The sequence below is a fragment of the Penicillium manginii genome, assembly GCF_028828005.1.
Source record: "Penicillium manginii strain IBT 31320 chromosome Unknown utg000004l:1.0-7231830.0:1.0-7236170.0, whole genome shotgun sequence".
Lineage (NCBI taxonomy): Eukaryota > Fungi > Ascomycota > Eurotiomycetes > Eurotiales > Aspergillaceae > Penicillium > Penicillium manginii.
The window spans coordinates 4644535-4665825 of NW_026643105.1; the positions used below are offsets into that span (position 1 = coordinate 4644535).

The window sequence follows — 21291 nt, forward strand, 5'->3', positions numbered from 1 at the left end:
CCGTCTGATACTTGAAAGATCTTTATCCTGGATTCGAAAATGTGGAGATAGGAAAATGAGATTTAAGTAGGGGCTTCTACCAGACAAAGTCTACTCAGTAGTTGTTTGATCCCACAAGCTGCGAACAGTCACATCCTTGACCCACTTCCCACCAGTCTCGTCCTTTTGTACATGAAACTTGAGTTTCTTCTTCTCCCCGGGAGAAGTGTGAAACTATTCTCATCGAAGTATCCCACAACACCCGAAGGGTAATCTAGCCAAGTGTAAAGAGAGACGCCGCTCTTTGCTTCAACAACGAAAGTTTTGTCTTCTTCATTGAAAGAGACACTGAGTTTCGGGTCGACAAGAGAAAGTTTGTTCGGGAAGACAGGCGTGAATTGATTAAGGTGGGTGAAGGTTGAAACTGCATCCCCGGCGTTGGGCAGACGACCACGAGCGTTGATCGAAAGCACCAAGACGGCATCTGTCTTATCCGGAAGAGACAAATCTGACAGACCCGTGGCATAAATCTCAGTTGAATTGAGTCCACCAACAGTGAATTGCTTGGTCCTGGGAGTGCCAGCGTTTCCAGCAATGGGCTTGCCGGACAAATCCACCCAGGTCAGGTTGAGCGTTCCACGAGCAGTTTCCCAAAGGTCAGATGTGACATAAACAGAGAGGCCTCCGGTAGTGTAGTTCCAGAAAGGGGAAACAATGATGGGCTGGTAGATATCCTGAGCCATGTAGTGGAGCTTCTTCCAGCGTCCATCGTACTCGATACCTGCCCAAGTTGGGGCCTGCCAGATATCCTCCAGCTGCCAGTACAACGAGCCTAGTTGACGTTCTGGCATACCACTGCCACGACGGTAGAACTGAATTTGAGACTTGTACATGTCTGCCTGGAACATTTGCGTCGCGTCACACCATGCGCTGAAATTGGCAACGGGATCGTGTTTATTCGGAATCGGATAGTAGCGCTCGACCGCGATGGTCATTTCACCCATACCCATGGAGGCGTTGTGGTAGTTATCGGTCTCGGTGTCACCGGGAGGATAGTGGTGGTTTCGAAGCACAACGGTGCTGCTATTGAAATGGAGATCCTCTTGATCCACTGCTTGCTTCCAAGTCTGTAGACTTGGCATGCTGTGATAGCCAAATTCGTTTGCGAAGCGACCAACAGGGTAAGATCCATAGTCAAAAGCGACACTACTGTCGTAGTTGTAGTGGTCTGTATCTGAATAGTAGGATCCACCAGTAGTGTTGTCATATCGCTCAGCCATGGGAATGGGAGCAGACAGGTTGACATAGAGATAGCCATTGTTCGTGCTACTGGGCGTGTAGGAAATTGACCGCGTATTTTCGTACACGAGAGGAAGGATCAGACGAACAAATAATGTTTCGTATTCCCCGACCCAATGCGAATAGTGTTCTGGATCAGCTTCCTTAATAAGAGGCAATTCGAGACTTTCAATCTCGTTCCCACCAGCCCACAATGCCAGGGATGGATGATGATTCACGCGTCGGACATTGTAAATGATTTCCTGTGCGACATTATCCAGGAACGGTTTATCGGTCGGGTACATCGCATCGCTAAATTGAAACTCGCTCCAAAGCAAGACACCACGCTCATCGGCGATATCGTAGATGAAGTCAGGGAGATATGCACCGGATGACCAAACACGAAGCATGTTTTGATTCCCAGCCACAACAGCATTGAAGAGGCGATCCATCTTCTCCTCCGTGACACGAGGCCAGAACGCATCGGGCGGGATGAAGTTCGAGCCTTTGGCGTAGAATTCCTGTCCATTGACTTCGAAATGCCAATTTGCGCCCGGTGCAATGCCCTGGGCCAGTTGTTCTTCAGTTATGTCGAGTTGATTGAGGAAGATTGTGCGGAAGCCAGTGCGCTTCGTGATGCTGGCCAGTTTCTTCTTATCCTTGCCTTCGATATTGATGGTTGCGGAGTACATATTCTGCTTCCCTAGACCATTGGGCCACCAGAGCTTCGGTGCGTCGGCGTCGATAGTGATACTACCCGTAACACTTTGCCCAGAGGTGGACACACTCTCGAGTGAGCCAGATTTGAGCACCTCGCCTGACTCAAGATCCTTGATTTCAATGGTCATCGATGATTTATCTGGAAGAGTTCCCAAGAAATCAATGCTTGCATTCACGACCCAAGGCTGGCTTTGGTCCGGGGCCAGATGATTGATCTGGCCCTTGCGGAAGATATCCAGGTCTGTGTTCAGGGGATAAACACTTTCATCGTTGTCAAACTGCACAAGCCATGCCTTCTGCCATGGCCCGACCGGGGCAAATGCTGGGCCCCAGTCCCAGCCAAAGTCCGATTGTTCCTTGCGCATGAACCAGCGATTCGGGTACTCGTAGATTTGTTGTGGGCCATAGGGCCATGCTAGTAAAACGATTAGAAATTGTTTCCACTTCTAATCGTTCGGCTGGGAGCCATACTCTGTGAATTGGGATCCTCGGCGATCTTATTAACGATACTGGGAGCACTGCCGAAGTTGAGGGCTAAAGTCGGCTCTCCCTTGCACTTGCTGATGGCCTTGGAGATGTCAAATGTATACTGTCGGAACTGATTGTCTGTTGTGCCAATAATCTGTCCACATATTTCGATAGTTGTGAATGTATCGAGTCCATTGAAAACAAGGTATGACGATTTGGAGTTTTTGGACCTGGATAGTGTTAGTCACTTCACCATTGGATGAACGGGGACCATATGACTGACAGTCCCTGGATTGGATCGCTGGTATAAGTCCAGTTGTTGTTCACTATCCATCGCAGGTTGAAGTCATTGAGACCGTAGTATCTTTCTTCAAGTTAGCGAGAGGTCTATAGAATTTAGTGGATAGTAACTTGACACTAACGGATCGTCTGGTATCTGTATTAGCTTCTCTCCTCCCAATCCTATTTAAATGATCGAGAACTCACCAATAACATTCGCAGCATAGAGATCCAGGTGAGCCTGGGAGGGCAGGTGGCCAGGAACAGAGATGTTCAATGCCTTGCTGGACACAGTCCAGCCATCGCCACTTAAGTCGACCACATTTTGTGACAATACAGTCTGAGCTGTTGCAGGGAGCAAAGCCAGCGCAAGCCTCTTCCATGAATGCATGGTAACACTGTGATGGTCGGAAAACTCGTACCTAGACAGGGCCAAACTCGCAGTTATATGGAATTCGGGTTGAACCCCCCCCCCGACCTACCCTGCTACACAGATTGGCTACCACACCGGAGGAATACCGGCATTCAAGTGGAGAAAAAAGTGGTCTGATAGCTCGGCTGCTACGATCAAACTGCGCTAGAGACGAACCGTGCCAGGGATTTTTGTCGATGGGAGTATCTGAGGTGAAGGGGATTAATATCGCCAGACGGTGAGGCGGGTCTTCCACGAGCGGGGGTGAAAGCAACGGTAGCAGTGCTGAGTAGTGGGCAGGGGCGATCCCCCGGGTAATGAAGCAACTAAGCTCCAATTTTGGGATGCGGGTGGTGGAAAAAAGCGACGATCTGCATTGTTTGACTGTGGAGTCGAGAGGGGTAACTGATACCGGGGAGAAGGGACGATGGTCGGGAGACTGAGGATATTCCATGTTGCTGTGAGTTGTATGTGAGCGCAATTTTAAAGATTTGTATGTAGATACTGTAATGATTGCATTGTATTGGGTGGTCCATGTTGATGTTGTGGAATGAACAATGAACCCCTGGATTCGGGAGCACTGGCCAGTTTACTTTTTGCGATCTGGTACGAAGTACAAAGTACCAAACCTGATTGCAGGGCAATTATCATTTCTATTTCTTGTATACTGTACATGGTGCCAGATCTATTATTTCTTTATGAATAATCTGTAAGGTGATGGCGCATATTCTGTACATCTTCTGGTGAAAACCCAAGCTTTGTCGTGAGAAATTCTTCGACGCCACCTTTGTAGGTGTTCTCGAATGTCTTCAAGAAAGCTGCCATCGATTGCGCTCGGACGCCACTGAGTTCAAGCATGCCTTTAGCCTCAGGACTGAGATGGTCGGTGCCACCCTCTAAAGCTAGCGCCTCGGTCAGGCTCTCCCGGACGTTCTCCAGGGCGACCCGCGTGAGGATGTAGTCATTGATGATGTCGTCATGGGTGCGACCGATTAAAAGCAATATTAGAGCTGCTAGAACTCCTGTACGGTCTTTGCCAGCTATAATTTGGAAAAAAAAGAGTTAATTGATGATATTTCAACAGTTGTAAACTCGTCTACGACTCGTTGCAACGGGGGTAGAAACAAGGTTAGACACTGACCTGAGCAATGGAAGATAAATGGATCGTCGGGCTGATCTCGAATGTGACTAAAGACCTGGCTAAATGCCGGGGTAGCTGCATCGAGAATTCCGGTATACATCTTAACAAAGCCGGTCGCAGATGTGTCTTCTCCAGCAAAATCTCGAAGATCCAAGGAAGCTGGACGGGCTCCGTAGGGCATCCATATCGTATCGAGACCTTCAATCACAGGGCTGGGAGCCCTTAATCTTTCCCCTTCATTCCGAAGATCGAATATTGTAGTGATGCCCAATTGTTTGGTTAAGATTGCTTTACCTTCTTCGGTAATGTCGGACAGGTTTCCTGAGCGATAGACATAGCCAGCTCGTAATTTTTCATCATGGCTCAGATCACGAAAATTCGAGACGCCGGGGACTGTGATGAAGGGAGGAAGGGAGATAATCTTGGAAACAGTGGTTTCTGGAATAGGTGTCTCGATATGGGTGTTGAGCACTTCGTGCAGATTGTCTGTATCAATCATGTTGATGAAGTGACAAATACTACTAGTAGTGGTATGCTTTGGATGGGTTTATCTTGAAACAAACCACCGAATACTTAGTATTTTATAGCAAAGATTGAACCTGGAGAACAAGTTCGCTCAAGTACGGTACCCACGTTCATAACCCATGTCGGCACCGGGCTATGTCATTGTGTTAATCGCACACTTCCCTGGCAGCAAAAGCCGACGGTGGGGTCCCCTGCGAAAAGAACGGGGTTATGACGCCAGGTCACGCCGGGTAACGATGTCATCGCATTGAATTGCATTTGGGAGCCGAAAATTGCTGGACCTATTACTCAGTCACTTTCGAGGAAATTACCATGTTTCCTTGTTTTTATTTGTGATCTTGTCCAAGGTAGTAAGTATTTCTACTTCAAACTTGAACTTGCACTTGAACCAAGGTATACCTAGATGATTAATGGATAAACCAGAGATTACTACCTTGGCAATCAATTTGCCCATAGTACTACTAGTAGACTAGTAGATTTCCACTCCTGTGAATACGGCATCCGATTTTCGCGTGCGTATTTCCACCTGAGAAAGAAAACTGCCCGGAAGAATTTGGATCCATTTTTGGGTCTCTGATCAGCACGACACTAGCTAACGTCGGTGATGGATTTGAAATTGTCCTAAGTAAAAAATCTCGATGTCTCATTGGAAGGTAGACGAGCGTCACTAATTCTTACCGGATAACGAGAAACTTTTCTCTTTCAAAGAAACCTTACCCCCGACTTTAAACCGAGTTTAACTCGATTAAAATTTTCTTATAGTTGGCCAGCTTTTGGATAGATAAATTTTGATCCTCCAGTCTACAGAAATGGCCACATATTTACCAGGAAGAATTGGCTGCTGCAGCACCGATCTAGGTGGTCGATTGTATCAAAACTTACTAGTAATTGTGGGGCTTCATTATCACTATGGTGTTTGTCCAATAATACAAGCCTGCGATTAGCGGGATCTATGAATTGCTTAAGTTCTCAAATATTCTCCGGCTCCGAGAGAATCGTAAGACTGGTGTTTACTTGCGATCCATGGATTGCTCCGTATAAGTGAGGGCACCATACTTGGTAAGCCCTTCGTTTGGATATAACTCGCCCCAGCCAAAGAATAGAAAAGCAGATGGGACACAACGATACAATTAGTTCCCTAATGTAAACTGTCTTTGGATTTATCTGCCGATACAAATTTGTGTGTGACCAGCAGTTATCTTGCATGCATATCCCACCCATTACTACTTAACGGTCAAAAGTGGGGTTGATAAATCTAATCAGCAGATACTACTTTTCATTTTTATTTCTCCAATATTTTCATTTTCTTAAATTACCGAGCCCAATAGCCTCTAAAACTATTGAGATATACAGATAGTTTTATCCAAGATGCCCCCGGGGTCATCGCGGGTTGTGAAACGGAAGGGAGATGATCAGACATCTGAAGGGTCGCTCAAGGCCACTAAAGCACGGTCCTGTGATGCTTGCCGTCGATTAAAGACTCGATGTGAGATTGACTGCGGATCTGACAAGTGCCACAGGTGCAATATTCTCCGGTAGAGTCAACCTATTTGATGCTCAAATAATCTGCCCTAGCTAATATATTAAAGACTAGATTGTTCCTTTCCGAGTGTTGTTCGCAAATTTAAGTTCCCCCAGATGGAAAGTAATTCAGGAAAGAGCTACTATGATCTGCAATGTCGGTATGTGTCTTCCCCAAACGTCTAATCTTCAAACAATGAATTCAATTAACAGAAAAGAATCTCCGACGTCGAAATGTCTTTATCCGAGATCAAAGCGTCGTTGTCGTCGCAAAATGCGGAGAATTCGTCAAGGTCGCATGGCAAGAGCGTCCATTTCTCAAAGCAAATAAGCATTGTACCTGAACCAACCCCACTTTCAGTTGAGAGAACTACCCGCCATGCACCGATGAGTCTCATACAAGAAATCAAGGAGAATATCTCTTTGCCCGAAGAGACTTCTCGGTTGCAATTCCCTTCAGAAGATGTTATCGCCAATGGTATAGTATCTGAAGATGAGGCCCGGATGTTGCTTGAAGGGTAAGCATTTTTTTCTCCGTGACACCCGATAGGATTGATCTCAATACAGTCATCCTGCAGGTTTTCAAAGTTATCCAGCCGCTGGCTGTTTATGAGCACGGACCCAGTTGAGCTGCGCACAAAATCGTCGCTTCTATTCGGAACTTGCATCCTTGCTGGTATTCATATTACCCCATCCTTGTATGGATCTGAAACACACCAAAAGCTATACAGCCATATCCAGGAAATATTGGCCCAGTCACAGCTTGTCGCTGGAGCACCTCTTGATACAATACAGGCGTTATTGATTTTCTCGATGTGGGATCTCAGGCCAACCCGGGACCACGATCATGGGAATTCCTGGTTACTCAGTGGCATAGCTGCCATGCAGGTTGTTATGACAACCCACTTTGAAAACATGTTCCAGACGGATGACTCTCAGAAAATTGCTCGTTCAAGAGAGTTCTCGCGTACTTGGAATCTGGTCTGCCTTTGCCATTTACAGTTTGTTTCGATCCTTTCTTTGGTCTGAAGGAGATATTGAGCTGGGAAAAGCTAACCCCCTCTTAGATTCTCCATTGGCTCTGGCCGACCGCCTGTGGTATCAGGCCAGTACCTAGATCAGTGCTCCAATATTCTGAAGTTTGAATCTTATAATTCCCGTGATGAACTCGTTTTGGCAGGGGTCGAGTTATATCGCACGCTTTGGGATTTGATAAAGTCGCATGAGATCCAAATGGATAAGCCTGTCTGGCCTGAAATCGAAAAGCTCCGGAAAAAGCACGAGCATATATACAGTGAGCAATTTCGCCTTGAAAAATGAGCGTCTCTAATTATCTGACCCCGCAGATCTGGACTCCTCTGAGCCCCTTCGTTTTGCTTACTCCTGCACCTCCTTGATTTTGGCGCGAAGAACACTGCGACAGATAAGCTACCTCCAGAATGAGGAGCAAGATAGCCCCCAGCAGGCATATTGGAATAGTTCTAGGACTGAATTCATTCAATTTGCAGTTCATCACTCACACCAAATTCTGAATCTGTTCCTATCTATGTCCGATCTTACAACTTACGTTCATCCCGCCTACGAGAACCTTCTTTGTTCTTTCGCCATGGCAACCTTAGTTGAGCTTGCAGACCATGTCTCAAATATTTTCGAAACCACGACGCTGATGGAGCATGCTGTTTCACATATTCAGCGAGGCGGCAAGGCTGAACCGGTGGGCCGTTGGTCCCTCGGTATCATGAAGCAGTATATCACCGGAGATAATAATGATCAAGATCCAATCTCACAAGAAGATACAGCTGTAGCTGATGAGCTTATTGATCCAGCTACAGATATTATGAGGTCATGGGAGGAGGTTGATTGGAATTTTGAGCAAGATTTTCCATCACTTCAAGAAATGTTCTTTGGGGTTGTGCCATGATGTGGCTAAACTTCGGTATTTAAACAAATTTCATTATGATCGTATAAAACAGCATATGAAGCTCAATTCAGTCTCTTGCCCTAAGTCTTATACCCGCATGGCAGTCCTTTGGCTTCTTTGAAAACCCTTCATGGGATTCCATGACCTGCTGATATAGTAGGAAATCGTAACGATGGAAGAGAGTTCCAATAATCAATTGCAATTCCATAATGGCCACATTCTGCCCAACACATGCTCTGGGTCCATAGGAGAATGGATTGAAGCCCATCTTTTGCCGTACAGTCAAATTGAGCCAGCGATCAGGTTTGAATTCTTCAACATCATCACCCCATATTTCTTGCATGTGGTGAATCGTATAGGAAGGAACTGATAGGATAGTACCGGGTGGAAAATAAAATTCACCAAAACGGACACCACCTCCATTGTCAGCGACAATACGTGGGAGACCGATAGCCGAAGTCGAGTGTAGTCGCATACCTTCGTCAATGCAGCGACGCAAAAACGGAAGCTCTCTCACTTGGTGGTAAGACATAATCTCAGGGTTTGAGCTAGCGGCGTCATCTAGTTCTCTTTGTAGACGAGAAACGATTTTTCCGGGGGCACATCGCTCCCCATGCAGTATCCAGTAGAAAACAGCACAGGCAGTATTCGATATAGTGTCAGAGCCGGCAATCAGCTGGGTAAGAGCTTCTGCAATGAGTTCTGTTCGACCCATGGGCTGAGAATTTGCGTCTTTAGCTTGCAATAGACGTGACAAAATATCATCGCGAGTATCAACCACTCCCTTCTCCGCCGCATCTAGTCGTGAAGCGACCGCAGCGACCGCAATTCCAGTAAGACTTTCCACCGCCGCAACCCCCTTCGTGAAGAAGGGATCAGGCAGATACCTTGCGATTGGGCGTAACGTGGGGAGGAGGCCGAGAGTCGAAGAAACTTCTCCTCTTCTGTTCAAAACTTCGACTGCAGGACAGTAAGAAATAGGTCCATCGGGTACAAATCGCACCACAGTCTCGTCTTTGCCCTTTTCTACCATTCCGAATGGAGACCCAAATGCCAGGTCGCCAATTATATCGAAAGCAAGATAGCTAAACCAGGGCATTGCGTTATATTTGGAATAGACATCAGCGTTTTTGCCTTCTCTAACGCCAGAGAAGGCGATCTGGTCGAGCTGTTTCACCCATCGCTGCAAATTTGCCGCCATGTGTTGTTCAAATGCAGCAACTGATTTTGGAGAGAAGGCATGCGAGATGATTTTGCGCTTCCTTGTATGCTCTCCACGATCGCGAACATTGAACATGCCCGGGGTCCGGGCCACAAATGCTTCATAATAATGGCTAGACTTGTTTTCAGTATGAGGAATTGGACTATTCAGAGAGACTTGTGGTTTCATACTCTTTCAGAAATCCATTTCCGTGCCCGTATACTATATTCAACGCCGTCTCGTCTGCAATCGAGACATGATTGAAGCCGATACGAACGATTTTGCCATATTGGCGATGCGCCCAATCTACTGCGGCGTATTTTTGACCACTCCGGGCACTTAGTCCAATCCATATGTTACTGAATTTGGCACTGAAGGGCCCTGGAATTTTGTGTATCTGCCAGTATATCGTAAAGTAGGGAAGTATGTAATAAAGAGTGAGGCTTGTTGGGATTGCAACTGCCATGGCAAATGGCGAGAATAGTAGCGTTAATAGAGCCATTTTCAATAAGTTTGATTGCAATAGTAGAAAGCTTATTAAACATGAATATTCATCGGTGTGTTTATGAGGCTGCTATAGTCCTTTTTAAATGACTTCTTGCGGTCGGGCCCATGTCGTATCTTATCTTCCTCCGACGGAGATGATAGTCAACACCGTCGGAGGAATCACGGGTTGAAATAGGCGACACCGCGCCTTGAGTCTCTCCGACACAAGAGCCATTGAGACAATAAATCTGGAGCTAATTGGAAAAGAAAATTGAATAGCGAAAGCCGATTGAGAAGGTGCGGACGAAGAAATAGAAAAAGAATATAATAAAACAGAAATAGCAAACAAGAGCACGCAAGGGTATGAGATGGTGATGGTAAAACGCAAATAGTGGACAGAAGAATGCGCCGTGCAAGCGCTTGCCCAGGTGCACACCGACCACAGTAAGAATACAAACTTGACGATGACCTGAAATGCAAAACCTCCAGGGCTCCCAGGGGAAATTATTGCAAAGCACCCATCAGGTGTGAGCCATGCTTTCATTTGCTGCCCCCCTTTATCCGGGCTATTTCCAGAGCCATCAATATTGCGTGCAATTGCCATGGCCCAGTGGCCCATGCCGGGGAGCCCGCAACGGAGAGCCCAAAAAGCGAAAAGTGACGAGGAGCCCATGTGCGGCTGCGGCCCATGACGGGGCCATCAATCTCGCGTGCAACTACTATGGTTATAATTGTCCATGGATGTGGGTTACTTAGCGTTGGGTATATCTATACACTGCCTACGGTGATATAATAGTTATTAATTACTAGGAAGGCTTTATCTTTTAGCACCTTGATGGTGTGCACGCAGAAAGACTAGGGGTCCGGGGGAGCGCCTAGCTCCCTGGCAAGTGGAAAAAGGAATGGTAAAAGTACACCATAGTCCCTATGCAAAAAAAAGCAAATCACAAAGTGGTAAGAACCTTTGTAAGAAGAATAATAATAATCGCAACCTTGGAACATGTAAGAGAATACTACAGAGCAGTTTTGCTAGTATGTTTTAAGCACAACAGGTTTTATGAAACTCCCTTTGTTGTTGTTAATGCATCAGAGATCGCGGAAGGTCCGGACAATTGCAAAACAAGTACTATTAGTTGTAGAACAGTGAATAAAGAATGGCTTGTGTTTGCATCAATGCTCGGCAGCCACTGCATACGGTGACAAACTTTGGTTTTCCTAGTGATTAATATATCCGTGATGAGAGGTTGTCATAAGTTACTTTCGCACGCCCACTCATATCCTTTTTTTTTTCGTTGCGATGTGTTTGTTATTTTCAAGACTATAGTTAATAGTTGGAGAATTGGAGAGTTGGGGGGGGCTCCTCTCGGCTAAAAGCGGGCAAGTGACGCCAACTGCCGATGGTAACCGACCCCGCCTCCGCGTTTGCTCCAGATCTGCCCTCACTTTCATAGAGACCTGATCTCATATCCGTCTCTTTCTTCCTCCCCCCCTCTCTCCTTCTACCTTCACATCACCTACAGAATGTCATCCAGGATCTTCCTTCGGCGGCCATGGCAAATAGCCCGCGCCGCGAATCGTGCTATTCCAGTCATCTCACCCCCCGCACGACGATGGGGAAGCTCTATATCCCAGCGCCCAGGGTCGGATCGGTGAGAGACTACTTGGACCTGTAGTGATTGCGTCGTTCAATTAATGGGAAACTGACTCTTCTTCAGCGTTCTATTCCCAGGTGCTGTTGATAGCAAGTTCACAACCGACATGTCCTTTCTCAAAGCCTCCGACCTCCCCGCCATCCCTACCTACCGAGTCATGGATTCCGACGGTGAATTGGTCGACAGTTCACGCAAGCAGCCGAATGTATCAGACGAACAGGTACTCGAATGGTACAAGAATATGTTGTCAGGTGAGTGACGCGTGACCGTGCGACGGATGTACTAGGGTTTACAAATTGCTGATTCCCAACAGTGAGTGTCATGGATGTAGTGATGTTTGAGGCTCAGCGGCAAGGTCGACTCAGTTTCTACATGGTATGTACCGGGAATTTGTTGGAAACAATTCGAAGACTATGCTAATGTTGCCACAGGTTTCTGCCGGCGAAGAGGGAATTGCTGTTGGCTCAGCCGCAGCTCTGACTCCCGATGATGTGGTTTTTGCCCAGTATCGCGAGGCAGGTGTTTTCCAACAACGTGGATTCACCATCAAGGATTTCATGGGTCAGTTGTTCGCAAATGTGAATGACACTGGAAAGGGCCGGAATATGCCTGTTCATTATGGTCAAAACTATCCCCGCATGGTAAGTCACATTGCTACCCCGGCCACGATTATTTCTCTTGTTCTATGGAACTAACTTACAGCGAAACAACTAGCATACTATCTCATCTCCTCTTGCCACTCAAATTCCTCAAGCTGCTGGTGCAGCCTATGCTCTCAAAATCCAAGATCAGCAGAACCCAGATCGTTCACCTCGCATAGTCACTTGCTACTTCGGCGAGGGTGCTGCCAGTGAGGGTGATTTCCATGCCGCTCTGAATATCGCCGCAACTCGCTCTTGTCCAATTGTGTTCGTTTGCCGGAATAACGGGTTTGCCATTTCCACCCCCACATTAGAACAATACCGTGGCGACGGAATTGCCAGTCGAGGAGTCGGATACGGCATTGACACTATCCGAGTCGATGGAAACGACATCTTTGCTGTCTATGAAGCAATGGAAGAGGCTCGCAGAAGAGCATTGAGTGATGGTGGTCGACCAGTTCTGATTGAGGCGATGAGCTACCGTGTCTCCCACCACAGCACCAGCGACGACAGCTTTGCGTACCGCGCCCGTGTGGAAGTCGAGGATTGGAAGCGTCGCGATAATCCCATCATTCGATTGCGCAAGTGGTTGGAAAACAAGGGCCTTTGGAGTGAGGATCAAGATAAGGAAATGCGGGATTCACTTCGCAAAACTGTCCTGAAAGAGTTCGGTGAGGCTGAGCGTGAGAAAAAGCCTCCACTGCGAGAAGCCTTTGCGGATGTCTATGAGGAGATCACTGAGGAGGCCCAAGAACAAATGAAAGAGCTCAAGCGGATTCTGGAGACATACCCAGACGAATATGATCTGCGACCATACAAGGATGGGGCCAAGGGACTCGATTAGATCTAGATACACCATACTACATAATGGAATGATTAAAAAATCAAGTACAATTTAACGAGCTCTCTGCGAGTTGGCTTCATACTTAGTCTATCTAGCAGCCTGGATATCCGGAATCCATGACCAAAGTCAAAATTCAGATGCATAGTATAGCCCCTATGGGACACTGAAGAATTGACTCTATCAAAGTTTATAACCATATCCAAGAAAAGCATCATGATGGGTCTTCAGCATACCACAAATGCGTTAAAATGTGAGAATTTCAAAGGGTAGTAAATTATCCGCTACTAGTTAAACGAGGCAGCAACCTTTGTCACAGTCGCAACAGACATGTAATTATCAGTGCTGGTCAAGTATGCAGCTCCGAGACCCATGCTCTGCGCCTCCTGAACAACAGCCCGATAATCAGCTGTTTCAGGTGCGCTGTACAGAATGATAGCATCCTTGGCGTATTGCTTGCTGGAAGAGAACTGTTCCGCCGGAATACAAGTCGTCCACGTAGAGTATGAGTTCTCAAACTCGACAATCAAGTCTGCCGCCTGGAAATATCCATCCACGGAGCCTGCTTCAAGCGCGGTACCAGGGTTGAAGACAACTGTCGAGAGTGCGCTAGACTTGGCTGTTGTCGACACCTTCTGCATATAGGAGATTTTCGCCGCGTCATTTATCCTGGGCGCCTCGTCGAAGAAGATTCCCGAGACGGTAATGTTCTTTGCCTTGTACGAAGCCCATTTGCTATAGGTTGAGACTTCGCTTTCGATCTCTGAAATATCACGCTCGGCGTATTCTGTATGGACGTAACCAATGACTTGGACATTGTCGTGGCTATTCAGTTTGGCGACGCCAGCGATGATGTTCTCATCAGGATAGGCTATAGGGGTGGTCAGAATGCATAATTTCACTCATAAAGATGTCCTCCGCCCTACCTGTATCGCCGGGGCCACTGTTGGGATTGACAATGACTTGGAATTGAACATCGGGGTATGAAGAAATGGCATTGAAGACGGGCTCCCAGGTCGAGTCGTCCTCGGGCCACACATATAAAGGAACCAGGATGCTTGTCGACGAGGCAAGCGAAATAAGTGCAAGAAATGCACTAAGTATAGTAAGCCCAAGCATATTGGATGGGTTGAAATGAGTGTATTTGAAAGGAATGTAATAGATCGTGACCACCAGGGCTTACGATCTGGTTGAGAAATAGAGGCAAAAAGGGGAAAAAAGGAGCGACAAGAAGCAGGCCACAGGACTGATGAGCCATCGCAAGAACAGGATGGACCGATCGGCTTTATATTCGGCCAATTTGTGAAGTCTAGACCTATTGAAGGATCACAGACTCATTTCCTCAGTGTTCTCAGCCACCCGTTTCAAAAAGGCGAACGCACACTCAATCAGATCAAGGAACGAGTCATGAATACGCCCGTTCCAAATCCTGTAAGCTTGGGGGACAGCCACCAGGAACGATCTTTATCCCTCATTTCCTGGAATCAAACTTCCGAAGGAACGCCGCCGATGGCGTACTAGGCTAGACCTGCAACAAAGAATGCACCCAGATGCGCCCTCCACTTCGCCAAGCACAAAATCAAGAGAAATGCCCGATATGAGGGTGAAATTCCGAGAGTTAACTACTCTACAGTGCAGTGTCAGACATCTTGGCAGCGCATCTGCAAACGAGAGATGGCGGTGTCGAATACCAGGCGAGTTGCCGGTGAAAGTGACAGCTTCTAAGCGCTGGCGTCGGCCCTATCGATCACATCGAACGCCACATGCAAGGCTGGCCGCCATCCCTAATTTATTTTCCGGTTTCAGATCCAATCCCGCCCCAACACTAATCAAGAAGCTTGGCCCCTTTCTTTTGTACCCTCATAACGGCGGAGAGCGTATGGACGGCATCGAGTATGGCATGGTTAAGGATACTATTTTAACATTTGCCGATTACCCCAGGATCTCGTCTAGTTGGCTCAGCTATTGGTAGGCTAGTACTACTATTAGCACGGAGTAGAATTGTAAGAAATCATAAATTCATGCAAGTTTGTGCATGTACGCATAGTGCTAACTAGCGACTGGTAACCGAACATGCGGTGTCACTTGGTGGCTTGCAGTAAATTCTCAAGAGGCATACGAATACAGAGAACGGTTGCGTTTGGAATTTTGTATTTCTTTGTGATATTCATACAGGCTAAGTAATAGTACACCGAGAAAATGAGGGATCTCAGTTGGGTGCTGTTGTTGTTCACGTATTTTGTGAGACTTAATGTCTAGCCTCACCGGTTTGCTCATGCATTGGAATCTCCGACAATAGAGAGGGCCTGGTGCTGAACCTTCTTGTTTCGCCGAAGTAGGGCTCCAAACTTCTTTTCCAAAGACTCCAGCTCCTTGCGGGTGGTTTCAAGATCTTTCTGAGACTTGCCAGAAAGCTCCTTGAGCTCTTCGTTGGTCATGGCGGCAACATCGTCCAAGCTAGGGTTACTCCCGGGCAGCGCGGCAGTGCCAAGCATCTGCTTGGCAGTGGCAGCAGCGAATGAACGAACGGCGGCAGTGGTGGTCTGGAGGAGTTCAGCGGAGTGAGCGACAGCCCAGTCATGGCTTCGAGTGCTGTCGGCTTCCATTGCAGAAATAACATTCGGTGGAATCACGGACTCAGTTGCGTCCAGAGTGCTTGTTGGAGAAGTGGTACCCATGTGGGTTGATTCGTCATCAACCCAGTAGATATTGTACTTCTCGGGTGTTGCAAAGAGTGCCTCTAGTCCGCCGTTGATGTTGCTGGAGTCATCGCCGACAACGAACGGATCAATAGCGCCATTGCGTCGCTTTTCCAAATCTAGGTACCGTTGCTCCTCCGCCGGTTCAAGATGACGTAGAACGCAGCCTCGAGGGGTGATCAATACGCGATTCTTTAGTTCATCATAACCAGTTCGCACGGGCTGGCCACGTAATAGAGTCTTGCGATGATCATCTGTCAACTCAATAGGTTGCTTGAGGAGGTCATAATCGCGCATATTGCACTTCATGTCAGTTCGTTGGCTGAGATTTGCGGGGTTGAATAGCGAGCTCTTGTTGAGATCGAGGTTGCCAGATCTATGCATTGCGGCAAGGAGCTCATGAAGTGGTTTTGTCCGTTCCGCGAATAGGTCTTTGATGGAACGGCCTGTCTCCTCGGCATCCTTAACCAACTGCTCCACGGTGTTGCGAGAGCGCCAGGCCTCCTCTGGGACAACCTTCTGTCGGATGGGCTCTTCTTTTTGGGGGTGCTGCCTTTACCTCCGGAGGTGGTTGCTCTTTTTCGTTCGCCTTCTTGGGAGGCTCGGGCTTGGGCTCCGGTTTCTTCGGAGAAGGGGCAACTTTAGCAGGGCTGGCTACTTCGGTGGGCATGTTTGCAGTCGAATCAGTCAATTCGGAGGCAAGAATAGGCGCCTTCTTTGTCTTGCGTTTCCGTCCCATGATGGGAGCTTGAACAGGCTCTTCGGCAGTGGTCGTCAGCTCAGCCTTCTTAACTTCAGCCTCCTTGGCCTTCTGGCGCCTGTCCTTTTTAGCCTGGCTCTTCGTCACCGAGCGGACCGGAGCAGAACCGATGCGGGTAGGAGGTGGAGAGTTTGCACGAGATGCCGTGGTCGAAACATCAAAGTCGGCCTCGGAGCCCAAGTCGGCAGGTGTGTCTGGGCGACTGTTTGATGACAAGCTTTGTCGGCGAGAACGGGATTTGTCGGCCCCGGTAGTCACAGATGGCGCCGTGCTAAGGGGGAGGGGGACCTCGGGCTTGGGAGTTTCTACAACACGCAGAATTCGCGCTTGGCGGGGAGCCGGGGAATCAGAAGCACGAGAAGCTGCTGTCAGTGGAGTATTAGGCCGTGAGCTAACAACAGATGCCGATCCTGCCACGGAGGCAAATGTCCCAGAGATAGCGCGCTCGGATTTGGCTGGAGTCGTTTCTTGAGCCAGAGCCGTATTCAGGGCGATTGGACTGGGCTTTACCCCAGTAGAGGGGCTTTGCTCAGTATAGAGGGCGGGACTCTTGTCCTCAATGGCATCTGCCGAATCCAGCTTGTTGTTCATACGAGCCTTTGAGCTGGGTTTGGCAATTGGCGATCCGAAAGAGATTTGAGAAGCGTCCCTTGTGCGGGCCGACATGGAGTTGGTGCGTTCTGTCGCCTCAGGCGTCATAGAGCGAGACTCTGTGACATTTTTCTGCGATGGACTTCCAGACCGCGAAAATCCAGTGCTCAGACCTGGCGGTAGAATCGGAGCAGGGGAAGACGGTTTAGATAAACCCAACTTTTCTTGATAGGCCGCCGATGAAGGGTGAGCATGGGGCAGAGGTAGTCCAGGTGGTAGCGTCGGGGTTCCAACCCGGCCAACAGACTCGCTAGGAAGCTGAGACTTCAGGAACCCGAAGGTATCAATGGGCTGGCTTTCTTTCACCGGTGTACCCAGAGGAGGGAAATCCTCGTTCACTGCAGACCCCCTGTTAGTAAAGCTGTATCATCACAACAGGGCGGTGGTGCAAAGAGGAGGGTAGGTGAACGACGCCGCATGATATCAACGAAAAAGGGGTGGGACAGGAGGGCAGCGACTAGGCAGATCACAAAAATTCAGCATGCACATCCGCAAAAACGACTATTTACACGATGTGCACCGACTGACCGGGGTAGTCAGGTACAGAATAGGGCATAGTCTATGGAGACAACGGCAGTGAGACAACTGGTTTCGAATAAGACCCTGTTCCGAGTTCGATAGCAGGGTAGGGAAGGTCTTAACGTACATTAATCAAGAAACAGCCACCGTCTTCAAGACGCTGCAGATAGCCGAATGAAGATTCGAATGCGGAATGAAAATTGGGGTACAGCAGCCGCCAGATACATGAGAAGGGGCCTCCGAAGACATGCAAATATTTCCACAAATGCAAGAACGCCATAAGCCATTGAGAGACAAAAAGGCCAGGATAAGACATGCATGAAAAGAAGTCGAGGCCTATCGCGATACGCCTGAGGCGCGCCAGCCAGTTGTACTGTTTCGGGGCAGCCTGCCCGATTGCTAAAAGCAAAATGCAAACCCGGGACATCATGGGTTGGAAAAAAGGGAAAAAGCCATGTCATCAAGGGTGGAAGAGGCCGATAAGAGCGCATGGCAAAAGAAAACATCATAAGAAGCACGGAGAATGCAAGACATCATAAATATAACAGTGCAAAGGGGGCAGTGGAAAAGAAATTCACCAGCGGCTAAAACCACCTCCTCCATACATCATCGAAGGGTTGTACCCACCTTGACCCTGGCTCCCGTACAACGCTTGCCCAGCAGTAGCATTGCCACCGACTTGCTGCATCCTCGCCTGTAAGATGCTCGGGTCCGCAAGATCTACTACACCACCTCCACCGGAGGAAGTGTTAGCGTGTCTGTGCTTCTTCCCCTTCTTCTTCTGTTTCTGTGGGCCACCGGACTCGGGTGCTACACCTGTCTGAGACCCATAGAAAGAGCTGAGAAGGCCATTGACGGGAGTCAGGGGAGGTGGGGTTTGGTGCTGTTGAAGAAAAGGGAACATGAACTCACGCTTTACGGCCTCCTGGCCTTGTACTCCGCCCACATTTGCGCCGCCTCGACCACGCAGTAATTCACGCATCAATTCGGGGGTCGCATCTTGCTTCCCGATAGTACCTCCAAGTCCAAGGTTAGAATTGGCGGTAAATCCATGCCCTTGTGCAAACATACCTCCACCACTGATGGGGGGGAGTTCCTGCTGTCTTCAAGCCAGGGGGGAGGACCCTGAACGCCACTTGCATAAAAGCCACCGGCAAGGCTATGCTGGGGGCTTGGTGCCGACAAAGGGTTTGGTGTTCCAGACTGCATCTGACTCAGCATTCGAGCGTTGCTGATGTTCTTCGTGCCAGTTTCGTTTAGGGCGAAGCGAGAAGATTGACGGCCTTGGGCTTGCAACGCATTTAATTGAGCCATTTGTGTTTGCAAAAGACCTTGGCGTACTTGGTTTGCCTGGTCAACAGCAGCCGAGTTCAAAGAATCAGATAGCCCAGTTTGCTGGTTTCCAGCTGACTTCAAAAGCATCAATTGCTGTTGCTGGAGTGGAGTCAAACTGCGACCAGCTAAATTGAGACCCTGGAATTGGTGGCTTGTCGCAGAAACAGGGGATCCAACGGTTGAGTTATCAGCTGTGCCTTGTTGGGAAGTGGGCGGCTGAATAGCACCATGCGATTCGCGGGTCTGTCGGGCTTGAGGAGCAGGAGAATTCTCGGGTTCCCCTCCTAGTTGAAGGCTTCCTGCCTCGCGGCTGTCTTCTTCGGTTGCGACAGACTGGAGAAGCTCTTGCTCCCGCTTGATTCGTTCCTGCTCGGCCTTTTCACGCATCGCCCGGCGCTTGACACCGCCATAGGGGTCAATAAATGATGGATAGGACTGGATGATCCTCAGCTCGTCAGCTGGAATATCGGCGGTGGAAAAGGAAAATCGGAAGTCGGGAGACAAAAAATCCCGGAGCACATTCTCCCAGGCGATATCTGAAGGCGACTTTTCATCACGAGGTCTTGGTTGCGTGACACTTGGTTGGATGGCAGGCGAACGTGCTTCGGGTGGAGATGCTCGCTGTGCGGGCTGGACGACGGGTGACGGTTTCTCGGAACGCCTAGCTTCCTCGGAGGCCGTAGCAATGCTCACACTGGCAGGGCGAGGGCTTTGCGATGCCTGGCTACCAGTCAAGCTCGCCCTCCTTGTCCGGACTGTAGCGTTCATATCCTTGTTCGCCCAGCTGGCAGAGGAAGGAAGGGCAGGGCCATCCGGGATGGATTGGCGTCCGGTGATCGAATCGTCCTTGCTTGGCTGTCGGCGCATTTGGTGGGCGATTGGCTGTCCAAGGCGAGAGTGAGTAACCTGAGGTGTTGGGTTCGGGCGCTGGCTAGACAACGTATTCATAGAAGAAAGGTCAGACCGAGTATAGCTTTCGCTGTCCTCGCCGGTCTCGTGCAAGAAGGTGCAGTTCCGATTATTGCATTGCTCATTCCGGAGGAAAGATGAGCAGTACTTCGTCGTTCCATACTGCGCCCGCAAGACACGGTCACCATTCGCAGAGCCATCGACGGCGTTGATACAAGTTGCGGCATCTAGCTTGCGTGTGAAGGTCACATAAACCCCAATACCCTGGTGGGGGTTACCACCGGGCTTCGCCTTGCTCACCACAATCTTCTCGATATCACCGTATTGACCAAAATACTCCTTCCCGCGCAACGTTTGGAGAAGTTGGTTTTCGTCGCGAATTGTCGGATTCAACCCGATCACATAAACCAGGTTTTTCTGAACCACGCGGACGCCCGCCAAATTCTTGCGACTCGAGGCTTCGATTTCACGTTTCTCTGCTTCCTTCTTCTTCGCGGCGGCCGCCTTGCGATGCTTCAATGCGAGATCTGCCTTGAATCTATAAGAGGGGGATCGGGTCAGCAATTTCATTGTGTGGGGGAGGACTGTGCAGAAGTATGGAATCACTAACTCCTCGGCGTCAGGTATCTTGTATTGAATCGTACTATCATCGTAGGCACGGCGGCAGTTCGGGCATCGGCCTTCGTCATTTTGAGTTTTGATATTGTTGTAACAGAACTGGCAAATCTGTAGGGGTGGTAAATGTTAGTATCGCCGATGAAAGTGGCGCACAAAACGTAGGTCGATGTCGGTTCGGTTGGGCTGGACGCACTTGATATCCACAGGGACACGGTTTGAAGTTCTTGTCCGACAGATCGAACTCTTCGATACAAAGGGGGCTAGCAAGCGGGTCAGTTTCCTAGTTGCACGGTTATCTCGAAGAATCTCTCATACCAGAACTCATCATCATCATCGATGACTGAGTCAATCTGTTGGCGACTCGACATGGTCACTGTGAAAGCTGGGGGAATCGGGGGGGGAGAGACAAAGGCGACAAATGAAATTCAACGCCGGGACCCAATCGAAAAGGCGGGGTTCAAAGTAAAAAAACAGAGGATAACACTACTCCAGGTCCGGAAAAATGGAAACGAGGAACGAGAAAGAGAAAAGGTGGAGGAGAAGAGGGCACGTTGGATGAGGGCGAAGGAGGGAGGAGAACTTTGAGCGCGGCTTCCATTTTGCTGGCATCGCCTTTGCGTTTTGCGTTTCCGGGTTATGTCAGCAATATATTCACGTGACCAGGGGCAGGTTCAGGTTCAGCCAACCTCCGGCCTGGCAATCCCAATTACGCTTGTCCCCTCCTGCCGCAGCCGT

The 21291-nt window shown here is 48.8% G+C and overlaps 7 protein-coding genes across 7 annotated transcripts; 2 read left to right on the forward strand and 5 right to left on the reverse strand.

Moving 5' to 3' along the window:
• Positions 1-128: 128 nt before the first annotated feature.
• On the reverse strand, positions 129-3115 carry N7533_005442 (uncharacterized protein; the record flags this gene model as incomplete). The annotated part of the gene is made up of 5 exons (XM_057102092.1): positions 129-2392; positions 2449-2675; positions 2729-2809; positions 2868-2874; positions 2932-3115. The coding sequence occupies 5 exons, from the start codon at positions 3113-3115 to the stop codon at positions 129-131; spliced, it is 2763 nt and encodes a 920-aa protein (XP_056961722.1).
• Positions 3116-3832: 717 nt separating this feature from the next.
• On the reverse strand, positions 3833-4776 carry N7533_005443 (tyrosine-protein phosphatase; the record flags this gene model as incomplete). Its single annotated transcript, XM_057102093.1, has 2 exons — positions 3833-4176; positions 4278-4776. 2 exons carry the CDS (start codon positions 4774-4776, stop codon positions 3833-3835), a joined length of 843 nt encoding a protein of 280 aa, XP_056961723.1.
• A 1934-nt stretch (positions 4777-6710) lies between these two features.
• N7533_005444 (fungal specific transcription factor domain-containing protein) lies at positions 6711-8244 on the forward strand (the record flags this gene model as incomplete). Its single annotated transcript, XM_057102094.1, has 4 exons — positions 6711-6841; positions 6902-7324; positions 7391-7617; positions 7670-8244. 4 exons carry the CDS (start codon positions 6711-6713, stop codon positions 8242-8244), a joined length of 1356 nt encoding a protein of 451 aa, XP_056961724.1.
• A 67-nt stretch (positions 8245-8311) lies between these two features.
• Positions 8312-9947, reverse strand: N7533_005445 (cytochrome P450; the record flags this gene model as incomplete). The annotated part of the gene is made up of 2 exons (XM_057102095.1): positions 8312-9578; positions 9637-9947. The coding sequence occupies 2 exons, from the start codon at positions 9945-9947 to the stop codon at positions 8312-8314; spliced, it is 1578 nt and encodes a 525-aa protein (XP_056961725.1).
• A 1505-nt stretch (positions 9948-11452) lies between these two features.
• N7533_005446 (thiamine pyrophosphate-dependent dehydrogenase E1 component subunit alpha) lies at positions 11453-13068 on the forward strand (the record flags this gene model as incomplete). Its single annotated transcript, XM_057102096.1, has 5 exons — positions 11453-11580; positions 11647-11834; positions 11897-11958; positions 12015-12224; positions 12298-13068. The coding sequence occupies 5 exons, from the start codon at positions 11453-11455 to the stop codon at positions 13066-13068; spliced, it is 1359 nt and encodes a 452-aa protein (XP_056961726.1).
• A 284-nt stretch (positions 13069-13352) lies between these two features.
• N7533_005447 (spherulation-specific family 4 protein) lies at positions 13353-14184 on the reverse strand (the record flags this gene model as incomplete). The annotated part of the gene is made up of 2 exons (XM_057102097.1): positions 13353-13936; positions 13992-14184. 2 exons carry the CDS (start codon positions 14182-14184, stop codon positions 13353-13355), a joined length of 777 nt encoding a protein of 258 aa, XP_056961727.1.
• Positions 14185-15338: 1154 nt separating this feature from the next.
• Positions 15339-20924, reverse strand: N7533_005448 (CCR4-NOT core ubiquitin-protein ligase subunit MOT2; the record flags this gene model as incomplete). Its single annotated transcript, XM_057102098.1, has 7 exons — positions 15339-16283; positions 16324-17524; positions 18300-18697; positions 18766-20476; positions 20549-20664; positions 20750-20816; positions 20872-20924. The coding sequence occupies 7 exons, from the start codon at positions 20922-20924 to the stop codon at positions 15339-15341; spliced, it is 4491 nt and encodes a 1496-aa protein (XP_056961728.1).
• Positions 20925-21291: the final 367 nt, after the last annotated feature.